The sequence below is a fragment of the Balaenoptera ricei genome, chromosome 18, assembly GCF_028023285.1.
Source record: "Balaenoptera ricei isolate mBalRic1 chromosome 18, mBalRic1.hap2, whole genome shotgun sequence".
Taxonomy (NCBI): domain Eukaryota; kingdom Metazoa; phylum Chordata; class Mammalia; order Artiodactyla; family Balaenopteridae; genus Balaenoptera; species Balaenoptera ricei.
Window position 1 is genome coordinate 56,614,861 of NC_082656.1, and position 25,762 is coordinate 56,640,622.

Sequence of the window (25,762 nt, forward strand, 5' to 3'; positions counted from 1 at the left end):
AGAATATACAAATCAATTTTCACTGCAAAGTAAAGGAGCTGTTACAGTGGAGGATTACTGGACTGAATGTCAATATTATGACATAGTATGAGTGTGTTTCATGTTTGGTAATTGCAATCATTGTTGCTTTTGTTGTGGTCATCCATGTACAATGCTTGGTGTCAGTCTATTTATCTCTTGTAAAAATAAAATACAGTGTGTGTGTGTGAAAAAAAAAAAAACAACAATAATGAGAACAAGTAGCAAAACACGCTAGAAAAGTTTTGTAAAAGCTATAATTAGTACACTTCAATTTCAGAATCCAAATCTTGACATAAACAGATCCTAAACATAATCAGGGTTGTAGACCTCACCAGAATTGCTCAGCACTATACTAAGTGTAACAGCCCTTATATTGTTATTTTATTCCTTACTTATTATCAAGGAGGATAAAAATAATCAAAGTAAATGTTTAGATGCTGCTAAATTGAGTGGCATAGACTAAGCCACACAAATTTGGGGGGGGGGGGATATGGAAAAATCTGGAGGTTTCATAGTAGAGGTTAGAGAGATTTTCAATCTTTAAAAGAATGACTAGAAATCTGTTAGGCAGAAGGAAATCACTCCAGAAAAACCACCATCAAAAAAAAAGAAAAAAGAGGCAGGAAATAGCAAGAGACAACGAACAGAAAACGGCTCATTAGGGTAGAAAGGAACAACTAAAGCAGAGGTAACAGAACCACAATAATTGAGGTATGATGAGTTATGAATCAAGCAAATTTCGCTGAGGAAATGAAAGTTTCTGTACGAAGTTAACATTAAAATAAGTCTGAGAGTAGAATGGTGGCAGTGTAAACTAGAGGAGGGGGATGCCAGCCCAGAGGCCAGGGAACTACAGGAGACAACTGGACTACAAACACAAGTGAATGACTCTAAGGCTTCCAGACTGCACAACAAGGAAAATGGTGGCATCACTTCCAGAGGTGGGTGGCTAGGAGGAGAAATTAACTTATAGGGGAAATAATGAATCATTTTAGGCATTTTATGCCTAAAGTAATGCTGAGGTGCCCAAGAAGAAAATGTGATATACAAAATGAGATTCATACTCAAATTTCTAGAATTGCCAAAGTTTAACACAGTAAATAAGGAAAATAATATACTGAAGAACCAGTGAAGAGAGCAGGTCAGCTATTTCATGGGATGCTCTAATTATCTATAATGTCAATTTCCCACGTAATCTTCATAATGGAGGGAGCCATGGACTAGAAAGAAATCAAAGACCCAGATTCCAGTCCTAGCTCAGTAACTCATAGTGTATAGGTCAACCATAAAACTATTTGGGGGTTACCTTCCTTAAGGTGAGGATAAAGAAATGAGACAGATTATCTAATTCTAATATTCTGTGATTCGACATACCTCAAAAAAGACTAAAGATCAGGGCCATTCACTCATACCTAAACAGAAAAAAATAACACATCTACACAGAACTATATAAGACAGGTCCAAAAATGTTCTCAACTTAATCAGCATTTGCTCCCCTCATTTAAAAAAAGAAATGACTAACTATATTGTCAGGCTATACACAATAGCTGTTTGTAATAAATAAAAAACTTATTTACATCATTCTTTCTAATTTACAAAATACTCTTTAAATAAATGATTTTATTTAATCATCATTAAAACCCCATAAGACAAATATTACCATCACCATTTTGTTGATGAGGAAAAGGGTTCAGAAAGGTTAAGAGCACTGCCCAAAGTCATGCAGTTAGTAAGTGAAGAGCCAGAGCTCAAACTCAGGTAAAATTCCTAATTCATGGCCCTCTCTATAAGGTTGTCAGAGTTTTCAAATTAAAATGTATGATATCTCTAAAGAAAAAATAGTAAATAAAAACTAAAAACAAAAAGAATGGAGCATAAGGAAATACAGTGAGCAGCAAGTATTAAAATGCTGATGCAAAAAGTAAAAAGAGGTAGGCAAATATTTTTCTTTTTCAGCAAATGGAAAGCAAAAAGGTAGGAATAAAAGATACAATTAAGAAGCAAGAGTTTGGAACTATGAAAAAAAATAAAAAATTAAGGTGCCACCTGAAAACATTTATGAAGCCAAGACACACACATCATGCTATTCTTCTTACCTTTTCAGTTGCTGAAACAGATGGCTTTGATACAAAACCCAACCTGTCCTTCACAGATAACTTAGTTACATTCTAAAAAAATTAAAATGGACATATTCAGTGTTTCCCCAAACATATATAAGTCTGTAGGGATTTTGAACATTCTGATTCTACTAACATATATTGACTCTGTAAGTATACTGATGTTAATAACAAAACCTTGGGCCTTCTGCAAAGACAGAAACAGAAAGAGAATGTTTGGAAAAATACACAGTATACAGTATTACTCAATCATGGAAAATTATGATGTAAAATAAGAGGTTTGAACCAGGTGGTTGCTAAAGTCCCCTCCAGTGATACAGAACCATACATTCTTAGAATCCTATGTTGACAAGTAGAAAGTTTGTACATTCTAAATATTAGATTTGAGTAGTTAAAATACGTGCCTGCTTTGTGAGCTTAAAACAAACGCCATTCTTTCCTAAAGTATGTTTGTTTTATAGCCAAATACACTGTATTTGGTGATGATTTGGGATAGCAGGATTGGAGGGGTTTTTTTTAGTACCTAATAATTTACTAATTTACATTCTGCATGTTTTTGTAAAATCTCAATATCTTACTCTTCAGGAATTATCTACAAAGACTATTAACAAGGTGGCATCCATTGGCTAAGTAGGATACTACATCCTATTTCACACAGCAAATATTGAAACCTAAGAGACTGAGGGTGCAGAAACAAGAAAGTGCCACTCAAGTGTGGAAGGGAGGGAAGGGAATGGCATATGGAGAAGAGAATTTGAGAGTCAGGAATAAGTGATGCAAAGTTCTGAGAGAGCTGCATAAGTAACTTCAAGGTTTAAGCCTTCCCTTCCCAAAAGCTTTCAGTTCAGTCTACTGCATAATTATCTCTGGAACAGCATTCTAGTTAAGTAAAAGATGATGGGAAAAGTAAGATTTAATGTACTAAAACTTTACATTTTAGACAGTTTTGCTGGAAAATGTCTCCTCCACAAAGTGAAAAAGTATTTATTCTCATAAATAAGTATTAGCTACAGAAAAGAATTTAAGATTCAAATACTATAGGAAAAGTAGACTGTGAAAACGTTATGGTAATGGTAAAAAAAAAAAAAATTTTACAAGTGGTGTTCAAATATGAATAGACCATATTTCTGTATAAAACGTATATATAATACACTGTATATATATATATATATATATATATATATATACACACATATACACACACACACACACACACACACACACACACAATTAATTATAATTCAAATCACCAAGGGAAACTAATTGACTGAGAACCTATTACATGACAGGCACAGTAAGACTTATCATTTACCTGAGGAAGTTCTGAACTGGCACTCTGGGCTTCTGCTGGTTCAATAGTACTTGAAGGTACCGGACCCAACCGCTCTTTGACTGACTGCTTCACAACAGGCAAAATGGGCTGCTGGACTAAAGGCTGCATTACCTCAGAACAAGAAAAACATGTTAAACAAGTTGATTAGTTCATGAGCATGGAAGGTAACCTTTGTTATTTTGTTACTAAGTTGCCCATGCAGAGAAAGTTTTAGAAGTGCAGCTTATAATCAAAACCTAACCACCTCCCAAATTCCTTCATGCATGTATATAGATGCATAAGATATTTATAAAGTAGAGGAGAAAATCAAAATCTAACCTTCACTATCTTCTGTCTCTTTTTTTAATTAACAGAAGAAAGTTAAACAGAAAAACAAACTGCTGTAGTACACCTCTGCAAACAATTAAACTTTACATATTCATTGACTCACTGATTGAAAGAAAAAGAGAGGAAGGAAGGATTTCCAATATGAACCCACAGCCTGAGTTTCTAGAATACACACAGCTACCATGTACTGGAGTATCTCCCATGTACCAGGAACTGTTCTATATGCTTTACACATATCATCTTATAATTATCTAAACTAGGGATTAATGTCATAATAAAATGAGAGAACAGGTTAGAGAAGTTAAGTAACTTCCTTAAGTCTGCATACAGTTAACAATGGTAGAGGCAGGATCTGAATTCAAGTCGACCTGACTGCAATACCTCTGCTTTTAAAAAACACTGTGCCAAGAGCGTTCCAAGAAAAGCATTTAATTTCACACAAATTTCTCTCTTACTTTTGGAGAAGTAGTTTGTAACTGCTGGGTGCTTCCTTCTCTGTGCCAATAAACCTTAATAAAGCGATTATTTAGCACTGCTTCTGTACTTGATATTGCTTTCTTTGCTTCTTCATATGTTGCAAATTGGATAAGGGCACCTTCAGGATCACCATTATAGGCAACCTAAGATTTAAAATATTAAGCACATTGAATTTGCAAATGAATCTATTGCTTCATACAGTAAAATTCCCCAAGAAATGAAATATTGGTCCTCCAAGTAAGAGTCTATCTTTACACTTCCTTATATCTAGATTATTACCGTAGCCTACTTTCACTCCAGAAGAAATGGTAACTGAGGACCGTTCAGAGTGGAATCAGAGCCTCCTCTATATAACACTTAGTAGAGAATGCTTACTGCACAAATGTTATATACAAACATTAGAATGTTTCACTTTCTACCCCCAATATTAAGGCTATGAGAAATAATCCTTATGTCACTGAGTGACATGACTTAGATCCCCAGAGTCAGAAAAAGGCAGTAAACTACTTTGAAAGGAGTGATCTCTAATTGAAAATTACAGAAAAATCCATCTGTAAAATTTTCCAAATTGGTAACTCTCACAAAAATATTTCCAAGAGCATAAGAAAATTTAAGGCGGGCGGGGGGGAGTAAGATCTACAAAACAATAGCAACAATCACATTTTACACATAAGGAAACTAAGATTCAAAGAGTACGTGATTCTGTAGATCCATACAACGAATAAGTAGTAGATCCAGGGCTTTTTAGTGTTCAATTTCCTGTTCTTTCAGTAACACCAGTACTTTCCAAAGTGTGTTATATAAACTACTGGTGATGCAAAGCAATACAAAATAGGGATTAAGCACACAGACCCTGAATCAAGCGACCTCGCTCCAGATAACAATACCCACTCAGTAGTTGTTAAGAATTAAATAGTAATTCATGTAAAACAGAGCTGGGTGCGGGGGGGGGGGGAGTTCTATTAGGATAAAGCTAAACGGTTTCTTTAAACTAACTTTCAAATATATGTATTTTATAAATAATAATGCAGGTAGTATACAGATAGAGCAATAGGACCTATACAGAGATAAGATACCAATCTTACCAGTAACTGAGGAAATACAAGTTGAAACAATAGTGAGATACCATGTTTTAACCCTCAGCTTTAAACTTCTTTAAATTTAATATTACTAATGTAGTTAACTGTGTAAGGAAAAGAACTTTTTAAAGTCTAGATCTAAACGTGGTAGATAAATCGAATTGCCATAAAAAGATATTTAGAGATATTCAAGATACAGGAAATAACTACAGGGTAATATGTATACTAGGGACCTACATACTTTTAAATACGTACATATTTTTAAGTTTGCATACTGATTTATAGGTAGATACGTACTCACAGAAATACAAAACAAAAAATCCAAAATAACACATGGTAAATTGTTACCAATAACGTAATAATATTATGGGTATATATGAGGAGAAGAATGGAAGAGGCAGAGAACTGAACACATTTTCTTTAAATTCTATATAAATCTCTACTGCCCCACCCTTTTTTGTTGAACTTTCTTTTCATTTTAGGGATTGACTGACTGATTGATTTGGCTGCGTTGGGTCTTCGTTGCTGCCTGAGGGCTTTCTCTAGCTGCAGCGAACAGGGGCTACTCTTCGTTGCGGTGCGCAGGCTTCTCATTGCGGTGGCTTCTCTTGTTGTGGAGCACAGGCTCTAGGCACGCAGGCTCAGTAGTTGCAGCACACGGGCTCTAGAGCGCAGGCTCAGTAGCTGTGGCGCACGGCCTTAGTTGCTCCGCAGCATGTGGGATCTTCCCGGACCAGGGATCAAACCCGTGTCCCCTGCATTGGCAGGTGGATTCTTAACCACTGCGCCCCCAGGGAAGTCCCTCATCTATTACTTTTATAGTATTATTTTTTAAATGGAAAGAAAACAAATTTTTCCAAAATATCAACTTAAGCTGTACTCTCTAACATTTATTCTTATTTTTATCAGATTATGGGAAATAATTTAGTTCAAAAGAATGATGCACAAACTGGAAAAGAAGCCCAACATTATTTGAACACTTTCAACATATTACATAATGTCAACTCAATACTAAATAACCTCACAAGTAACATACACCTAAGCCAAGGTCTAATTTTAAGTGAAATCAAATACAAATTACACTGATATTTATCTTAAAAGATGTTCAAAAGTGGAAGAGAAAAAAGTAAATGTTTAAACTGATTATGGATTACCTGGTATTTGGGCCCCCAAAGTATCTATTAAATGTGTCCCACCATAGGGGCAGCAAAAATAAATCTGACTGAAGCATTCTGCTAACGTGAAACTAAGGAAATGAAAACTACTGTAAGATTAGATTTTACCACTGTGGTTATTTAACTTTGCTGTAGTTTTATGATAATCTCTATTAGGTAAAAAGTGTATAATAAGATCAATCAAGTCTCCTGCCTTTTGAAAGTAAATATGTTATTCAAAATCACACATTTTCCTAAAATAAAAAGTTTCACTTCATATCCAATTTTCTAAACTTAGAATATTACCAAAGTTTCCATAATATTTTCTTATAAAACTATTTTTCTTACTATATTAAGGTTCCCTCTGTAAATAATTAAGCAGAGACAACAGAATCACTTTAAAGCTCTTACCTGTAAGTTAACCAAGGTTCCAAATCGACTAAAATGCTCATTAAGTTTGCTGATATTATTTAATTCTGGAGGAACTTTTCTAAGTTCAAGTTTGGTATTTTCATTTCCAAACTGAACCTTTTTCTGGAAGCCTGGGCTGTTTGTTCTATTAAAATTTGGTCTGTAACAAAAATCAAGTTAATTAATACATTCATTTATAAATCCTGATCCCTATCAAGTACAAAAGAATAAAGTTTTGCAACTTAAGTTCCATTTTTTTTCAAAATTGAAATTGCTAGTTGATAAAGGGAATTTATTTTTTTTCCTCAAAAAATGAAGTTTCCAAATGAGTAGTGTTCATTATCTTTCATGGAAGCCAAGTGAGAAGGGTTCTTCTATATCATTTGTTCCTTTCCACTTCTATTCCACTCCTACTTAAAATTCTTAGCAGGAAAGGTCTTAGCACCCTCTTTCAGTCAATTTGCCTATATAACCTTTGCCGTTTCTGCAAAGGCTAACTTATTAAATATTTCCTACTTCAAAACATTGATTAAAAGCAAGAAATGACTGTCTCGACCTCCTTCCAATTAAAAAAAAAAGTCAGAACTGTCGACCATACGTTTGACACTAGAAGAAAGGGGAGCAAAACTGTGGCCCAGGGAGGTTACATTGCTTGCCCTAAATCACAGAATTAAAGGCAGAGACAGAACTAGAAATTATCCATTATTAAACATATGTTAAAGCTCTAAAAGTGTGATCCCAGTCTTTCCTCAAACATGCAAATTTGTAAATGAATCATCAAACACACAGCCTCCCCTACCCCCACAAAGGCTGCTTTCTAACTCCTAACAGGAATTGCCCACATGTAAAGCCTCCTTTCATACCTAACCCTTCCTTCCTTCCCTGAGAGCAGGCTCATGACTATCCTTTAAACAGCTAGTATTCAACAACATCGCTAAGTTAAGGGGTGGGTTGTTGTTTTTTTTGTGAAGGTAGGGGGAGGTACAAATAGGAAAACTTATGTGCTCAACCACCACACCATTTCTATAAGAAAGTACCTTCCAAGTACCAGACAACTAACTAACACATTTTTAGAAAACAAATACTATACACTTTAGTTGGGGACTGCCTACAGAATAAATTTTATTTTGAAAGAGACCACTATACTGTCACAATAATATTGCAATGATCCTAAAGATCACTGCATAATAAAATTCCTCAATTTCCCCTGCCAGCTTACTTATCAAACCAAGTCTTCTTTGTAGGAACTCCAGGCTCCCCAGAACCAATGGTTCTTTTCCTTGACTCTGAATCCACTACTATCCTCATACTGCTTTTATTAGGAGGCTTTTCTGTTTGAAACAAAAGAAAAGAAAGCATAGATTAATATTTTCTGTTAATCATAGCCACCTCCTTAAATCTGCATTAAAAACAAAGTTCTGAATTTTTGTCCAAATATACATTTTAGAAGAAATAGAAATATATGTACATCTAAATATAGTCATCTAAGGGATTTTAACTTATTTTGAATTCCTTTCACACTTAACTGAAGAATAATCAGTAATTCTCATATGTCAAATTAATAATAAATAAATCATCTTGGGGCTCTGAGTTTATAGTTTTGAAATTAAATGCACAATCTACAAGATATAAAATTTAACACTAGTCTAGTAACCTTAAGACTCAATAACTTGGAGTTGTGACTGAAATGAGTTGCTTATTTAAACATCAGCATATTAACACAATAAAATCATGTTAAATTTAAAAAGGTAAAGATTCAACATTGAAATGCAGTGCAAAAGAGCTGTAAATATGTGCTACTTTCAACATTTTACATACACTTAGATGGAGTTTGACAAACACAAAACTACATTTAACCTGTTATTCCCAAATGACGCCAAAGTTTAAAACATGCTAACCTTAGTCCACACGGAAAAAATATATTTTAAAATTCCTTTCTTAAAAGATGGATAAATTGGTTATATAACTCCTATTCTGAGTATTTCTAAACATATAACTAACCAAAAGAACTTAGGATTTGTTTCAGCACAATCTCTCTCATGGCTACCACTATAATCTCCATGCAGGAGATCCTCCTACCAAATCTGTTCTTCCTCTCAATGAATGATATTATCATTTGCCCAATTATCCAAAACAGAAACCTGGTGTCTTTCATTTCACCTTCTCCATTACCCCCATTCTAAGTCCCCAAATTCAATAAGTTAAAGGTGTTGTCAACTCTTTCCACTAAACTTAAATCTCTTACTTCCCACTCTTACTACACTAGTCTAACTACTTATCATCTCTTTTCTAGAATTTTTCAAACGCCTTTAATTGGCCTCTCATCTCCCCGCCCCCATATCCCTTACTCCCTCTGTTTCTAATCAAAAAGATCTTCCAGTTTCACAAAAGTAGCACAGGATATATGTGCTTTATCGACCCCCTTTTTCTGGCTAACTCTGATTTATCCCACATCTCTACAGCACATCAGGTGGAAACATCCAGTATCTAGCATTGCAGGCATTCACAGTGCAAGTTGTAGTTTCTTTGCCGAGTGGTATCTTCACAGGACCAGTTCTGCAACAGAATTTCTGGCCTTATTCCTGCCTCCCAAACATGTTCACTAGCCCTTTTAAAGAGTCTTTGAGCTATCCAATATCCTTTTGTACTTTAATATGTTCTTTATCTGAAGGTTCACCAAGAAAGGCAGTGATGTGTTTGCTCCAACTCATCTGTATTCTCTCACTCATATTCTCTTTCATTGTTATTTATTTAAAAGAAGGAGTGTTAAACACACAGAAGCAAGTTCCTCTTGATATACAATTAGTAAATGTGTCTATTAGTTGTATTTACTGTGTTTTCCCCTGATATCTTTTTAATAAATTGTTTTTCTGCTTAACGTTTTCAGCACTGGTTTTGTTGATGGCAAATGAAAAACCACTTAGCCCTTCTTCCTACCTATCTGTATCCAGTCAAGGGAGTGTCTATCAAGTTCTCCACTGCCTTAGAAATCTAGAAAGTACCATTATCAGGACCTCTAGGTCACTTTTTTGATTCCAAGGCATCAAAAGGCCTAAAGTCTTTTCATTTGTTTAGTAACAATAATTTCCTATGAAGTTGAAAGTATGAAGCATAAAAATATAGCTATCACATAATAGTCTGTGACAAATATAAATGAGGCCATCTATAGGCTATTAGAAATGTATAATAATTATATAATGAACAATATTATAAACTTTTAATTATGTATATGTCACAATCCAGGCCAGTAAATTTCAAACCAAATGGGCAATAGATGAGAACATTTTGAGGGGAGGAGGACTGAAAAAAGATAAGGCAATAGAAGTATAGGTAATCCTCAATTTAAATGGTTTGCTAAATCAGTTGTCTGGTACATAAAAACAATGTTATTAATGGAAAACATATTCCTAAACCAGCTTACAGAAATAGTACATGATGTATCTAAAGAACTTTAAAAAGTACTAAAATAATCATTATGTATAATGATTCTATGAGAAAAGGCATTCAAATTTCTAAGTAGGCATACCAGACATTTGTATCTCAATAGAGCCATTTCCTATAACTTGTAACTACATGCATGTGGAGCTGAAATTACCATAATTCCAACTTCTATACGGTAAGATTTATGTGCAAAGGGTTTGATCCTTCTGTCTTCTCTCAATCACCAGCAAAAAACTGTCCTAGATTTGGGATGGGTCTAATAAATGTTGATCTATAGTGGCATACATTTACGCCACTCCAAAGCAGCAAGGTTAAGAAAGAGATGATTTGATGTCAGAGGTTCCAGTAAGAGCAAGGAATACTGGTATAATGAAAAGAAAATGAGTGCTAAGTAGTGACCCAAAGAAGGAAGGGGTTTTCTCTGAACTAGTCAGGTAGGAGACACTCAAGGGATGAGTAAATACCATGAACAGCCATAATCTTAAGTGGCTACTTTTCAATTACAAGCAATCTTATTTCCCTTACATAAAAATTGTTAAGAAACCTTTTTTCTATTGCTATTAATGAAAGTCATTAGAATGCCTCAAGGAGACTTTAAAAGGTGTGGGGGGAAAGGGACATCCACATGAAATGTTGTTCTGTGATCTCACAGGATATAAATTAAAATGTTCCTCACTCCACCACCACAGAAAGTTCTCTGAACACTCAAGGTAGATGCTCAGAATCTGATAGTTTCTAATGAACAAACAAAAAAAGTGCAAAGTGTAAGTAAACACAAGTTTACTAAATCACATTAGGTACAGACTGTTACTTATTTAAACAAGTTGGACTTTTATTCACAACTGACAATGCATGACCTTTTTTTTTCTTTTTTATTACTAGAAATGAAAGATGGCAAGGAAAGACTGGAAAGAAAATGGGATTTAAAAGTTAGTTGAAGTAGTTAGGAAAAAAGATATATTTTTATTGGCCAGTGTAATATTTTCTATAATGTCTGACAACATTGCTCCATCTTTCAAGTTAATGTGAACTCTCCCTCCTCTGAACCTTTGTATCAGTTTGCACCTCTGTATAGCACTTTCCCTGCCCTGGCTTGTGGACCAGTCTAAATTCTATTTTCTTCTCCCATTTAGAAATTATACCAAAAAGTCTGTCTCCTCTAAGAAAATTTTAAAAGCTAACAAGTCACTTTCTAAAATATAATTCTTTTTGCTTAAAATATTATAAGCAAACCAGTATCAAATTCTAACATGTCAAAAGCAAACAAAAATAAAATATGTATCAAGCATTAAATTTGTACAGCTAATTTCATTATCTAAACTACAAAATAATTTATCTTTAGGAATTAAAGCATTAGTCTTGAGTTTAAATGAACCAATTAAGACTGCAAATGATAGCATATGCCCCCAAAAAGCTAGAAAATAAGGACTCTGGGGAAATTCCTTTCCCCTTGGATGACAGAATAAAATGTCACCAACACCACAAATAGGGTACCACACATGACCTCTTCTCTCATGTGAGACCAGAGGATCCAAGGAACAAACATAATCATCATCCCTTACTCAACCCCAATAAACACAGGACCTACTGTTCTTTTTAAATGCTCTGCCACTCTTGATATTATGAAAATGATAAGAAGAAAAGATTCATCATAGTACCTCTGGGTGGCAAATCCATATCCCCTGATGTCAGTCCTATCAAGTTAGGCCTTTGCGCATGCACTCTGTGTCGATACATTGGTCTGGAAGTGTTTGTTATGCTTGGGGCTTCAGGATTGTAGCCATCTGTGTCATATGTATCTGGTAACACAAAAACTGCAATTAAAAAACAATTATAAAACTCCGCTTGGTAATTTTTTTATATTGATAATAGAAAAAGTCAACTACATAACATATTACTAATTCATAACTAACATGTATATGTATTTTTTAAAATAGTCTTATAAAAATTAAATGTTATTAAAAACTTAGTTTTTTAAAAAGTGTAACTGAGAACTTATATTTAATGTGCATTCACCATGTCTACATTTTATTCCATATAATTTTAGTAAGAAAAATAGACTTGATAGAGCAATTCACTCTCTAGACATTTTAAAATTCCTCACCTAAAACTCTTCTCTAAACTATGTTACATTATTAATATAGAAAGGGCCAAAACTGCACCTGCAGTAAAAAGAGAGGGTGGAGCGGGAGGAGGCTGGTGATGGATGCCAGTTGTTACCACAGTAGGAACAGAGCTGGTTGCAGGGTTTGGGGGAGCATCCATGCCAGATGGTTGCAAAGGAGGAAGTGGAGGTGGTGGTCCTGTCAAAACCAAAGAATAAGAAATATCATCTGAAAGCAAACAAATAAAATAAGTTATTGTATATCCAAACGTGATATTCTCCTTTAGCAAATTATAATATCTACAAACACCAAGCTCTTACAACTATATGAGTTTTTCAGGGTAAAATGTTCATTTAATGCATTCCAAACAGGTTTGTCTTAAGCTATAAAGGACTAGAGATAGCTGGGATTCATCAGTAACATGCATAATTCAGGGCCACCCTAAACCACAGTAAACCATAGGTTTGGCACAGCCTGAAAAATAGGAGTATATTCCAGATGGGAGCATCTTATTCTTAGTTTCTAGCAGGCATCTACAGGATTACTTTAGATACTTTTAACAAAAGCAAGCATCAAACTATTAACTTTAATAAAAGACTATGAATGAATAGATAATAAGTACAGGCAAACATATTTACTTACCTGTGACAGGTGGTAGACTGGGTGGTAATGGGCCTGGCGGTGGCACTGGGGGTCTCAGATTCACAGGTGGGGGTGTAAGAATTGGTGGTGGTGGAGGGAGTCCAGGAGGAGGTGGTCCTTCAACAACAGGAGGCTGTGCTGGGAAAGGCAGCATACCAGGAAGATTGACATCTTCTACAACTACCGGGTCACTTCCATGATCAAAAGGGCACATGTCTCCTCTCATACAGAAACCCTTTTCTGTGAGGAAGAACAATTAGAAAGAAATATGAAAAGTGCTGGACATATACATTTTCTCTAAGTTAACAGAAGTGGAGATATTTAAAAATAGGAATATTTTTAATACTGGGCAAGTATAAGTAACCATATCACAAGAGCTACCTACTCATTTCCAGTAATATAAAATACATATTAAGTGAAAATATAGTTAACATACCCCCTAAAAAAATGTATCACCAAATTAAAATGAGTATACCCAGCTAGCAACATGATACAGCTTTAATACAGTTTACAAAACTTTTACAGTAAAATCTTAAAGAGTCTTCAATTCATTTATAAAATGATTACATAGGTGATATTCATATTTCTAGGTTTTACTTACATGCTAATAACCACTGATTTCTAAAGAAGTAAGTTTTGTCAAGAATGTTTCAGTAGCCAATTCCCTGGTAGGTAACTCAGTAGATATTACTCTTGTTTGGCAAATTCCAAAAATATGGTAAGACTTGGTGCAAATAAACACTATCTTTAAATTGATATTCAATAGTCAGTGGTGACTAATGAAGACTTCAGTAATATACTGAGGAATTCATGAAGTGCTTAAAACTAATTTCCCACTATTTCCAATAGGTTAAGTCTTTGAGTAACTGTGTATAACCTAAATTTACAGAATTTACTCAGCTGGAAATATTAATTCGATACCTCATGAAATAGTTGACAGGCTTACCATCATAGTCTCTACACCGTTTCTTTGGCATTGGTGGTCTTACATATGAGTTATGGTCCACTTGGTCTTCATGGAATTCAGACCAACTTTCGGTAGTATTATTACCATGATGAGTAGGAGCAATTACTGTAATAGTGCTGCTCAAAGTAGGTACAGGGTAGTGGCCAGATGAAATATTAGGTACCGAAGAGACTGGAGTATAATTGTTTTCTAATGCATCTGCTCTATCCAGGTCATATTTAGGTTTTACCAGATCCCTTTCTGCAACAAAATACAAATGACTTATAAAACTACACTCTATTTTAAAAAAAAACAAAAAACACACATGTCCCAAATCTAAGAAACAGATATTGGGTTCACCAAAAGGTTCGTTTGGGTTTTTCCATAAGACGTTATGGAAAAACCCCAACGAACTTTTTGGCCAACCCAATATTTTTGCTAAACATAGAGAAAAAGTTCAAATTTTACACAATCCTCCTTTTAAAAACTATTCAATGTATATACAATGTTCCAAGATAAGCTATTTCTTTTCAATATGACCTAAACTAAAAAACCACACACATAAACTTGCTGTACCTAATGAGATTTTTCTTTGAGTTTTAGTTATAGCAGAGAATTTTTAAATTTTCTTCAGTGCAATCTTAGTACGCATAACTTTAGCCAACAAAACAAAATCTACAATATAAGTATGGTTATTTTTTCTGTGATGAACATTTAGTTGTCATCCATTCAAAGGTCCTAGCATGGCTTTATACACTGAACACTATTTGTTGAAAATGAGAATGGATGTGTAAAGAGGAAGAAAAAGGAGTACATAATAAACACAAAGAAATTAATTGGGTCAAGAAAAGAAAATTTACCAAGGAAAGAGAAAAGACATTAAGGAGATCAGTTAAGTGAAGCAATGTGCAGAAAGGCCTAATACACCTAGATCACAGGGGGAAAAAACTCTAAGAGTAACAGAGAAATACAGGGCTTATACAAAAGCCGTAAATATTATTTCCTAAAGACTAAAAGTAACTATACAATAAAGGTTGCAAGGGTAGTAAAAATCTAAGTTGAGTAAAGGTGTTTTACTCTTAAGGTGTTTAGTTGTTTTACTGCCTGCAATATATTCCTTTCGATAATACACAATGAAAGAAAAATATGCATGTTGGAAATGAGACGCTCTTGTAAACTCACACATCTAAAATGAAAATTTTTAACTGTTTTCATAGTTTTGAGGTCTAACTGATATAAACTCAACATACTTAAAATGTACAATTTATGAATTTTGATCTATGTATACACCTGTGAAACCAAACATCTCAATCAAAATAAGGTATATACTGTACATACTCATCACCCCCCAAAAGTATCCTTGTTCCCTTTTATGATCCATCCCTCCTTTACTTTACCCCAGGCAACCACTGAGTTGTTTTCTGTCATCATAGATTAGTCTGCATTTTCTAAAATTCTATGTCTCTATGTCTCTCTCTCTCTCTCTCTCTCACACACACACACACATTTTTTGTGTGGCTTCTTTCAATCAGCATAATTATTTTGAGATTCATGCATTTCCCTGCATGTATCAATAGTTCTTTCCTTTTTATCCATTCTATGGATATACCATAATTTGTTGATCCATTCACCTGTTGATGGACGTTTGGATTGTTTCTAGCTTTTGGCTATAACAAATGAAGCTGCCGTGATCATCTGTATATGTCTTTGTGTGGAAATACACTTTCATTTCTTTTAAGTAAACACCTAGGAGTGGAATGGCTGACTGGGTCATTTGGTAGGTATAGGCTTAACATTTTTAAGATACTGTTCAAGTGTTTTCCAAAGAGTTCCAGCTTATCTCCATCCTCACCATCACTGGGGAGAGCAAGTCTTTTTAATTTCAATCATTCTGATGGGTGTACAGTGGTAATTCACTGTGGCTTTAATTTGTATAAAATAAAAATTTTTAAAGAAATTTTTAAAAAGTATTCACTTGGACACACAAAATATATCAAAATAGAAAAAAATAAAGATAACAGTGACAAAATTACAACAATTTTTAAAGCCCTCAAATACAGGATTGTTTTCCCCATGCAAGTGCCAGCCAACACGTACGTGGACGTGGATCACTTACCCCTGCTCCGCGTCCTGCTTCTGCTTCTAGTCCTGCTTCTGTCTCTATCCCTGTCACGAAGCCGCTCTTTACTCCAACTTCGACTCCGACTCCTGCTGTAACTGCGACTTCGCCCTCGTCTTCTATTGTACCGGTCTCTGTATGAATCTCTTCGAGGAGGGTTTCGATCATAATCTCTTTTGCGAGAACGATCATCTTTTTTCCTCTCATCACGACTTCTAAAGAAATATATGATCACTTTTATGAAAATATTTAAGTGGACACAGGAAAAACTCCAATTAAATGCAAAAGTTCTATTTTATTCTTGTACCGTCATGATTCTTTATCCCACCATCAGAATACAAACATAAGAAACTCAAAAAACTGAAAAACTGAACATGATCTGCTAAAGTACTCTAAAACCCCTTCTAAGGAAAAAAAAAAAAAACAATACTCTTTTGAAGTCTTCATTTTATACACAAATGCATCTATACATTAAGGGATCTGTACATATGTCCTATAGTATATATTGTCTTGTACACAGTCTCATACTTATAGGCATATATTACACACACTGCACTCTAAATGCTTTTGAAGCCTTAATGGGAAAAATAATGTATTCACTCTAAAGGGAAACTTTGGGCAAAAAAGGTCTCACATTAAGACTTCACTGGAATTTGCAGTTAGGAATAAAAATAATAACAATAACTAACATACGCTGAGCACTGTTCTAAATCTCACTTCCAGGACCAACAAATCTCACCTAGATATTTTTGTTAGAAAAGGATCGAGTTACCACTTTCCTAGACCAATAAAAGAGTAGACATTACTTACCCCTATGTAAAAGAAAATCAAGTCTAAATATTCATATAAAATAAAAGCAATGTCTAAACATTGAACATGGTTCAAAGAATCAATCACCTATTTTCTCTGTATCGGGAGCTTGACTGAGGAGGACTGTGATTTAGCCTTCTAGAAAACTTCTTCTCTCGCTCTTCCTCTTTTGTGATCTGATATACAAAGAAAAATGTGTGCAAGTTTAACAACAGTTATTCCTTGCCATGTTACTGTTTCAATGACTTAACTGATATTAAAATATGAGCAATAGGGTTTTCTTGTGAAAGCACTGAACAAAATAAATTTGTGTTCTAAGTACAATCATTTAATTTAACAATAAAAGACAGGCTTGCTGAAAGTTAAAGTGAATGGTAAAGAAATTCATAAATGCTGATCTTAGATAACAGTAGCAAGAAAAACATTTTAAGCAAGTGTCCTCATTTTACACATCATTCATGGAAAGTCAATTTTATTCCTTCTTTCAAAAGTCCATTCAAGTTTTGGTTTCATGGATCTGATCTAGCACCAAACACATTAGGGACTAAAGGGGAATGCATTAGAACTAACCAAGTCATAGAAAAAGAAAACATTTGAGAAAACAATACCTGTGAAAATAAACAAACAAGTGAAAACAGTTCTCTAGTTTCTCACAGCAGTATGACAGCTATATATTCCTCTTTCCTACAATTCATATTATATAATTAATAGAATGCAGCCCTGAAAAACATTCCCTTGATCAGTGCTACTTTCTCTAGACCAGTTTTCCATGCTGCCCAAAAAACTGGTTCCACAGGACATTAAGAGGTGTTATTAGAGAAAAAAGGATTCAGAGGATAAACAAATTGAGAAAATACTGAACATGAGCTTCTGTAAATATGATAGGGCTCAAGATTTTGCATGTTTAATAAAAACCCTAAGATATTCTGATGCACATAGTCTACAGATAGTATAAATATGTCCCAGTTTATGCCAGTTGTTTCAGCATTCCTTTGGGTAAAAGCCTCTCACTGTCAAGTGTCCCACACTGGATGATAAATTAAATGGAAATCCTATCAACAGACCAAACTCTGAGAAACAATACTTAAAAGCCTTCTTTTAACAGTTTGCCTTTTTTTTTCTTTCTTGTAAGTACTTTTTTTGTTCTATTCTTCCTACCCATTTCAACCTTCCCCCCTGCAAAAACAAAACAAAACAAAAAACCCTCCTGATGCACTTTTTCCCTTCAGTTTGCTTCCATGCACTCTTGTAAGTAAGTCAGGTTGACAGACTGTCACATTCCATGGTACCTGCCCAACTGCGAACTTTCACAACACCCACAACACTTAAAATCCAGACTGCCGTCTGACATTTCGGTTCTGAAAGATGAGGGATAAATATCCTTCACAACTGCTCAAGACAACTGTGGTGAAATATTATTGTATCAACAGATGTAAGACTAAGGCTTACTGCTTCTCAAACAAAGAGCCCATGATTTACTCAAGATTTCCAAGAATTAAAATATAATTTGCAATTATCTGGAAAAAATTCTGGAACCAACCCAGACTTCCATCAATGGGTAAAATTTAAATAAATTATTGTATATCTCTATGTTGCATAAGCAGTTGCCGAGACAATATCCACTATCCCATTCTTCCTTACTAACAGAACCCCTATACCGTTAGGTACAAAACATGCAGTTATAAAATTATTTCTGGTCTTCCTCTGAAGACAGAAGTGATGGGGGTGTCTTATGTATAAGTGCGTGTAACTATATACATATACATGTGTGCAAATATGTTCAGATATACAGAGACAAAAATACATTTGAGAATTATATAATACATATGTAAATACACATGTAAATTACAATACATATCATACATATGTAAATATTATTATATAATACATATGTAAACATAATGAACATATATTACTTACATAATCTGGAAAAAAACAGAGTATCAGGCGAAAAAAAACCAAAGGCCACAACCACAACCACATCAGCCACCACACAACAATGCCTCAACAATAATAGCAACTATCATTTACTGAGAACCTACTTTGTGCCACACACTCTGCCAAGTGCTTCACAGACCTTATTTTACTATTCCTCACAACAGCCCTATAATATTTCCATTTCACAGCTGAGTAAACTAAGGGTTGGAAAAGCAGTAATTTCAAGGTCACAAAACGGTGGCAAAATTTTAACCAAGATTTGTTTGACCTAAAACTAGGCTAACCATGGATATATTATATTAATAGCTTAATTGTCAACAATTATTTTTGTTAAAATTACAATCTTTAAACATCAAACTGAGGAAATTTGAATTATTATATGATTATTAAACAAGAGTGGTAATCTTGTATAAAAGGTAAACACCTCTTAAAGTATGAAGTCATTTCCATTGCCCTGTGAAGGTCCTTTTATTTGACTACCTTAAAAATAGTCCCCTACGGGCTTCCCTGGTGGCGCAGTGGTTGAGAATCTGCCTGCCAATGCAGGGGACGTGGGTTCGAGCCCTGGTCTGGGAAGATCCCACATGCCGCGGAGCAACTAGGCCCATGAGCTGAGCCTGTGCGTCTGGAGCCTGTGCTCCGCAACAAGAGAGGCCACGACAGTGAGAGGCCCGCGCACCGCGATGAAGAGTGGCCCCCGCTCGCTGCAACTAGAGAAAGCCCTCGCACAGAAACAAAGACCCAACACAGCCAAAAATAAATAAATAAATAAATAAATAAAATTAAAAAAAAAAAAAAAGAAAACTTGTTAAAAAAAAAAAAATAGTCCCCTACAAAATGCATGTAGGCAGAAGCAAACAGATCTACTGACAATCTAACTATTTTCATAGAACACAGATAATAAGAGTCCATACCTATAAGACACTGTGCAGAAAAGAGTTAAAAGCACTCCTGAGACTGTTATCTTTAGAAAGACCTGCTGATAAGGTAAGCCCTTGGCTGGCATCTGCAAACACTGATTTCTCGAAGGTTCCCATCATTCTCTGATAACAACAGCTCACTATGCCTAAACTGTCTGGATAAACAATATGGTCTATGCTGAACATCTGCTTTCCTCCTCAGAGTCTGGAATTTTGGTACATACTAGGCTGAAGATGCCTATGTAACCAGCCCTAAATAAAAACCCTGGGCACTGTGTCTCTAATGAGCGTCCCTGGTTCACACATGTTGTCACTACTTGTTAAGTGCATCTTCTTTGACTCCACTGGAAGAAACCTCTGGAAATTTGTTCCTGTTTCTCCCCGGATTTTGCACCATACACTTTTTTCCCTTTGCTGATTTTGCTTTGTATCCTTTCACTGTAAGAAATCATAGCCATGATATGACTATATGCTCTGAGTTCTGTGAGTACTCCTAGTGAAATAATCAAACCTGGAGGTGGTCTTGAGGACTCCCAACACAGATACAAAAAATAAAACTCAGTTTAATTACTCCAAATATGTTTTTAAAGAACATGTAAAGTTTAACACAAATTCTTACCTCTTCTTTTTTTACATCTTTTTCTTGGTGCTGAAAAAATTCTACCTTTAAGCTTCCTGATGATGGCTGCTCTGGAGGAGGTAGATAACTCTTTGTATTCACAGCATCAAAAAGTTTTTCCACAAATATCTGTGTCTCTAAAAATAAAACCAAAACCAGCATAGATTAAAAAACATTTGCTAAGATATTTATTCTCTACTTCTCCACATCAGTATGATGAAATATGCCTTGATTTTTATAAATCTAAAAATTATACTAAGACCAACAGCTTCCCAACCAGTGTGCTATGGCACAAGTCCCATGGTAATACTGATCCATTCAGTTCTCAGGATGCTGAGGGCTAGAATGGCTAGAGCCTCTGGGTCAGTCGCTCCCAACCATCACTAGTCTCCATGTACCCTGCCTAGTGTGCCAAACAGAAATATTATCATTACCTAGATGCTGGCAAGGTGAAAAAAGTTGAGAAGCACTGTGCTAGACAATATCCAAAGTAGGTTCCTAAGCAGTACTACCTTTCAGTGATTTTCTTAATCTCTTAAGAAAAAAATAACAGCATTCTTTAAGAATGAGCATATGGATGTTAATGAAAGAAAAGATTTCCATTATAAATAAGCTATGAATATAATCAGTAATAATACTATTTGTTCAACTTTGTTACAGTTAGAGTCTGTCTCTTACTGAACTCCTTTAACACTCTCTGAATCTTATCTTAAATAACTTTTTAAAGTAGTATTTTTAAACCAAAGATCTTACCTTTCTGAAGAAATACATCCAGTTGATCAATACATAACGCCTTTAACTCTTTTTCACTTTTGTCTTTCTTTACCAAAGCGAGAACATATTTTGCCAGGGCTGATGGATCTGCATCACAGCTGAAGAAAAAAGCAATGTTGAAGGAAATTTAACCATAAACAATTGCACAGTCTATGAATTCCAGTTACAAACTAACAGTATGATAGTCAAATGAGTTCATATATGTAAAAAAGCATCTGGTTCATAGAAAGCAATGAAGAAATATAAGTTTCTCTCCCTTATCTTAACATGCTTTACATGGTATACGTAGTCATCATTCAGTATTCTGCCAAATACACACTAATACATGTACTAAAGATTCAGTAGGCTCTATTATTAAAAAAAGAAGTTATAACAAATTATAAACAATGCCAAAACATCAAAAACTAATAATAATTAGTGTGGTACCAATAAAAATACCAAGAGGCTATTCTCCCCCAGAACAAGGTAAATAATGGTCAGAAAATCCCTGAAAAAGAGGACAATAAAGGGAAACTTGAAAACATACCACACAATACAGAATTTTAACGAAAGAAAAGCAAGTTTAGAAATAGACCCAAATATATATAGAAACATAAATTTTATAAAGGTGACATCCAAGTCAAGGAAGAAGGGATGAACTACAAAATAAATGGTATTCAGAAAACTTGGCAGCTGCCTTTCTAAAAAATTAAGTTAGACCCATAACTTATTCCATATACCACAGTAAAAACATGAAACCATTAAAGTATTAGAAGAAAACAAGAAAAAGTTATTTTACAACTCTGGAGTAATGAAGACCTTTTGAATTATGACAGAAAATCCATATACTGCAAAAGAGTAATTTGATTATACAAAAAGAAGCAAAAACTTAAGAATGTAAAAAAGACTTAAGTCAAATGAAATACTAAACAGAAAAAGAAATAAAAATGATTCTTAAATATGAATAAAAGTACATCATCCATAAGAGAAATTCAAACTTAAGTTATACTGAAATATCATTTTTCTGTTATAAAGTTGATAAAATCTAAATATATGGAAACATATTCTGGAGGCAAGACTATAGGGAAACAATCAGTTTTCAGACATTATTGCTGCTGAGAGTAAACTGGTAGCTCCTAGGGTATGGCAGTAAAAAGATCACAAATGCAACTGACCCAGCAATTCTACTTCAATGAATTAACTTTACAGATATACTTACATGTTCAAAATGACATGTGTACAAGTCATTCAGTGCCACACTGATTGTAAAATCAAAAATCTGCAACTGTCTATTTACAGAGGACTGGAAAAAGAAAATATATTAAATCTACACAAGGGAATGGCATACAACAAAAGGACAAAAAAGAATGAGGAAGTTTTCATATCATGGAGAAATTTTCCTATCAATTTGTTAAGTTTAAAAAGCGAGATAGAGAAAAAACTTGTATAGTGTATTACCATTTGTGTGGGGAGAAAAGGAGATTATATATTTGGGTTGGCTTATGTCTGAATAATGAATAGGTATAAGTATAAACAAGTAACTATGGTTATTTGTTGATGCAGGTAGGGAGTAGGAAGTGAAAAAGAAACAGGGTCAGGAGGGAAGAGGGAAAGTTTTTGATGCCCAAACCATGCCCATCCAATTGCTAAAAAGCAGATGATTGTTTTTCAACTAAGCTAAAGTTGCTACCTATTTAATTAAAGATCATTTTACAAGTTAGGGTAAATAATAATAAAATAATAGCAATAGCTAAGCACTAACATTTACTGAACCCTCATTTGCGCCATGAACGGTGCTCCACACTTTACATTCTATATTTAGTTCTCATTTTACTGATGAAACTGAGGCTCAGGAAAAAGCTAAGCAAACTGCCCAAGACTACATGTAAATTAGTAACAGAACCAAGATTTAAACCTAAATTTCTTACTCTAAAGTCCGCTCTCTTAACCACTACACCAAATTGCTTCTTACAACGAGCTACCCAAAATCCAGACCTCCAATTAACTTACTGCTACAAACATCTAGTTACAGCCACCAACTCCCTATCCATCCTAGTAAAAGCCCCCTACAATACCTCCCTTAGTTGCTGTCCAAGGCACAGTTCCCCTAATTTACTCCTGTACTCTCCCCTCAGAGTCCACTATTTCAAACAACCTCTAAATTCCTCAGCCACGTTTGCCTCACTTTCTTTCTACTCTTCTTCTATGCCACCAACTTGGCAAAATCCCAACTTAGAATCCACCCCCAGCTTAGATTTAACTTCCTAGCTTGTCTTAGTTTCATGCCAGTAACACAAATAATGCTCAGTAAATTAAATTTTCAAAGGATACTGATGACACAAAAAGACTTACCAATCACGGTTTTAAAAAAAAAGACAAAGACATTAGGGAATTACAGTAGGGAGAGATGACTACAAATGAGGGGGAGAGATAGGATAACCTAATAGTTCATTTGAGGAAAAACAGATACATACATGACACATGACATCCTTCAATTCATTTTTATCGCTCTTTATTCTAACAACTATTAGCAATTTTAACTCTAACAATACTAAACACAAAATAGAAATTCCACATGTTCTACCAAAAGTTCAAATGCTAGAATATTAATAAGGAACTAACACACATTAAAGCTAGAAAATACTTTAATACATATACCAAAAAGTCTTAATTCCTATACATATCTGGAATGTAACAGTTTTACAGAATTATAGCAGTAACATGTCACTGAATCAAAAAGTACATCTTAAAGACAATGGACAGCTTTGGCTGCACAGTAGAAACACCTATGGAAAATCTGACTGCAAGTGAATCAACAGGTCTAATACAACCATCTGCATTTTGCTTTGTTTATTTTATAAGAGCTGTACAGATAAGTCTGATACAGTATCAGAGTTGAGAATTACTCTGTTAAGGAACTAGTACAGCATTTATTATATAATGTTGAGACTCCTTAGTGTACATCTTTGTGGTGACTGTGTCTTCAAACTCTTCAATCTTCCCTTCAAAAGGCAGAGCTCAATTCCCCATTCTTTGAGAGTAGGCTCAATTTAATGCCTTGCTTCTAAACAAATAGAATACGGCAGAAGTGATGGTGTCTGACGTTTAGGGTCAGACACCATCTAGGTCATTTGGAATTATATATTCTAGAGAAATCAGCTGCTATGTTTCAAGGACACTCAAGCAGCCTTACAGAGAGCACCATGTGGCTATGAAATGAAGGCTCCAGGGAGGACTAAGGTCTCTTGCCAAGAACCATATGTGAATGAACATGGAAGCCGATTCTACAGACCTAGTGGAACCTTGAAAAGACTGCAGCACTGCCCAAAAGCTTGACCACAATCTCATGAAAGACTCAGAGCCAGAAATACCTAGCTAACCTGCTCCAAATTTCTGACCCACAGGAATGATATATGTCATGAGATGATAAATGTCTGCTGTGCTTAGTTTCAGGGTAATCTGTTAGTAATTGTATATCAACTTTTCTCATAGATCTATTTCCATTTACTTACAAAGACTTGAAGTGGGTTATAACCTAAACAAGAAAAAAAAAATTCATTTCAATGGTACATGAGATTTTTAAACACTTTCTCTTTGAAATTTATTTCAGTATATTTATTTATACCAACAATTTTTTAAATGCAAAGTGATTTGTGGGAAGTTAATTTTTTCATGTTTATCACAATGAGCATTTTAAATAATGCTAATATTAATAATGCTAATGTTAATATTGTGCATTAATATTAAATGCACAATATTAAAGATAATATTCATGTTGGTAATTTTGTGAGAAAAATTTTAGAGCCTGCTTTTCACTTAATTGCTAGTGAAGATGATGATATGACTCCAGAGACAATGGGCCATGAATTTTCCCATTTTTCTGAAACACCGATTAAACAAGGAATTTCCTTTAGCAAAAAGTCCACAGATAAGGATATAGGAAAGAGCTGGACAATGAATTCAAAGAAACTGGAGAGGCTGGGGTCAACCTCCGTGATGAAATAAGCATGAAGAAATGGGACAATAACCTCATGATGTATCTACAGATACACTTATATCTGGCAATCTGGTAACACTGCATGAGAGACCATGAAACAGTACTTTTTCATGTTAGGTAACCTGAATAAGCACAATCAACTAAACACTAACCTAACTAGACACCAAGCTGAACGTACTTCAGTTTACTGGAAATCACTGTGATACATAATACTATCACTGTGTTATACAGTTTTATTGCAACTACTGTTAATGAACAAATTCAGAATCTCTACATTGAGTCCAAATGCTATAGTTTGACTAAGTATTGGTTTGACTGTTGTGGTGAATTTTCAACTTAATAACAGCCTTTCTAATAACTGTCACTTTACATTTCTCTTAGCTAAACACCAAATCTATTCCATTCCCTCCATTATTTTTTAAACAAGACACTTTAAAAGTGAATTAAAATGTTAGCAGCTAAAAATGTGGAGAAAGACTTTTGCGATTTTTAAAAAATTATTGTGGCCTAGAATACAGTTTTATAAAACAGCAAGATAGAATTCCTGAACAAT

General features: G+C 34.6%; 1 protein-coding gene across 10 annotated transcripts in view; it reads right to left on the reverse strand.

Annotated features, from left to right (window-relative positions):
- The window catches only part of RBM26 (RNA binding motif protein 26), a 90,720-nt gene that overhangs the window by 43,293 nt on the left and 21,665 nt on the right, over window positions 1–25,762 (reverse strand). For 4 of the 10 annotated variants that reach the window (XM_059902491.1, XM_059902486.1, XM_059902487.1 and 1 more), the window contains exons 2-14: window positions 21,213–21,331; window positions 20,460–20,596; window positions 17,070–17,158; window positions 16,170–16,387; window positions 14,054–14,314; window positions 13,108–13,347; window positions 12,523–12,693; window positions 12,019–12,174; window positions 8,139–8,250; window positions 6,920–7,079; window positions 4,254–4,418; window positions 3,451–3,582; window positions 2,118–2,189 (exon numbers count right to left, since the gene is read on the reverse strand). In XM_059902491.1, coding sequence (XP_059758474.1) covers window positions 2,118–2,189; window positions 3,451–3,582; window positions 4,254–4,418; window positions 6,920–7,079; window positions 8,139–8,250; window positions 12,019–12,174; window positions 12,523–12,693; window positions 13,108–13,347; window positions 14,054–14,314; window positions 16,170–16,387; window positions 17,070–17,158; window positions 20,460–20,596; window positions 21,213–21,331 — 2,032 coding nt within the window. The remainder of the gene's footprint in view (window positions 1–2,117; window positions 2,190–3,450; window positions 3,583–4,253; window positions 4,419–6,919; window positions 7,080–8,138; window positions 8,251–12,018; window positions 12,175–12,522; window positions 12,694–13,107; window positions 13,348–14,053; window positions 14,315–16,169; window positions 16,388–17,069; window positions 17,159–20,459; window positions 20,597–21,212; window positions 21,332–25,762) is intronic. The other 6 variants (XM_059902489.1, XM_059902490.1, XM_059902488.1 and 3 more) reach the window with 6 other exon arrangements.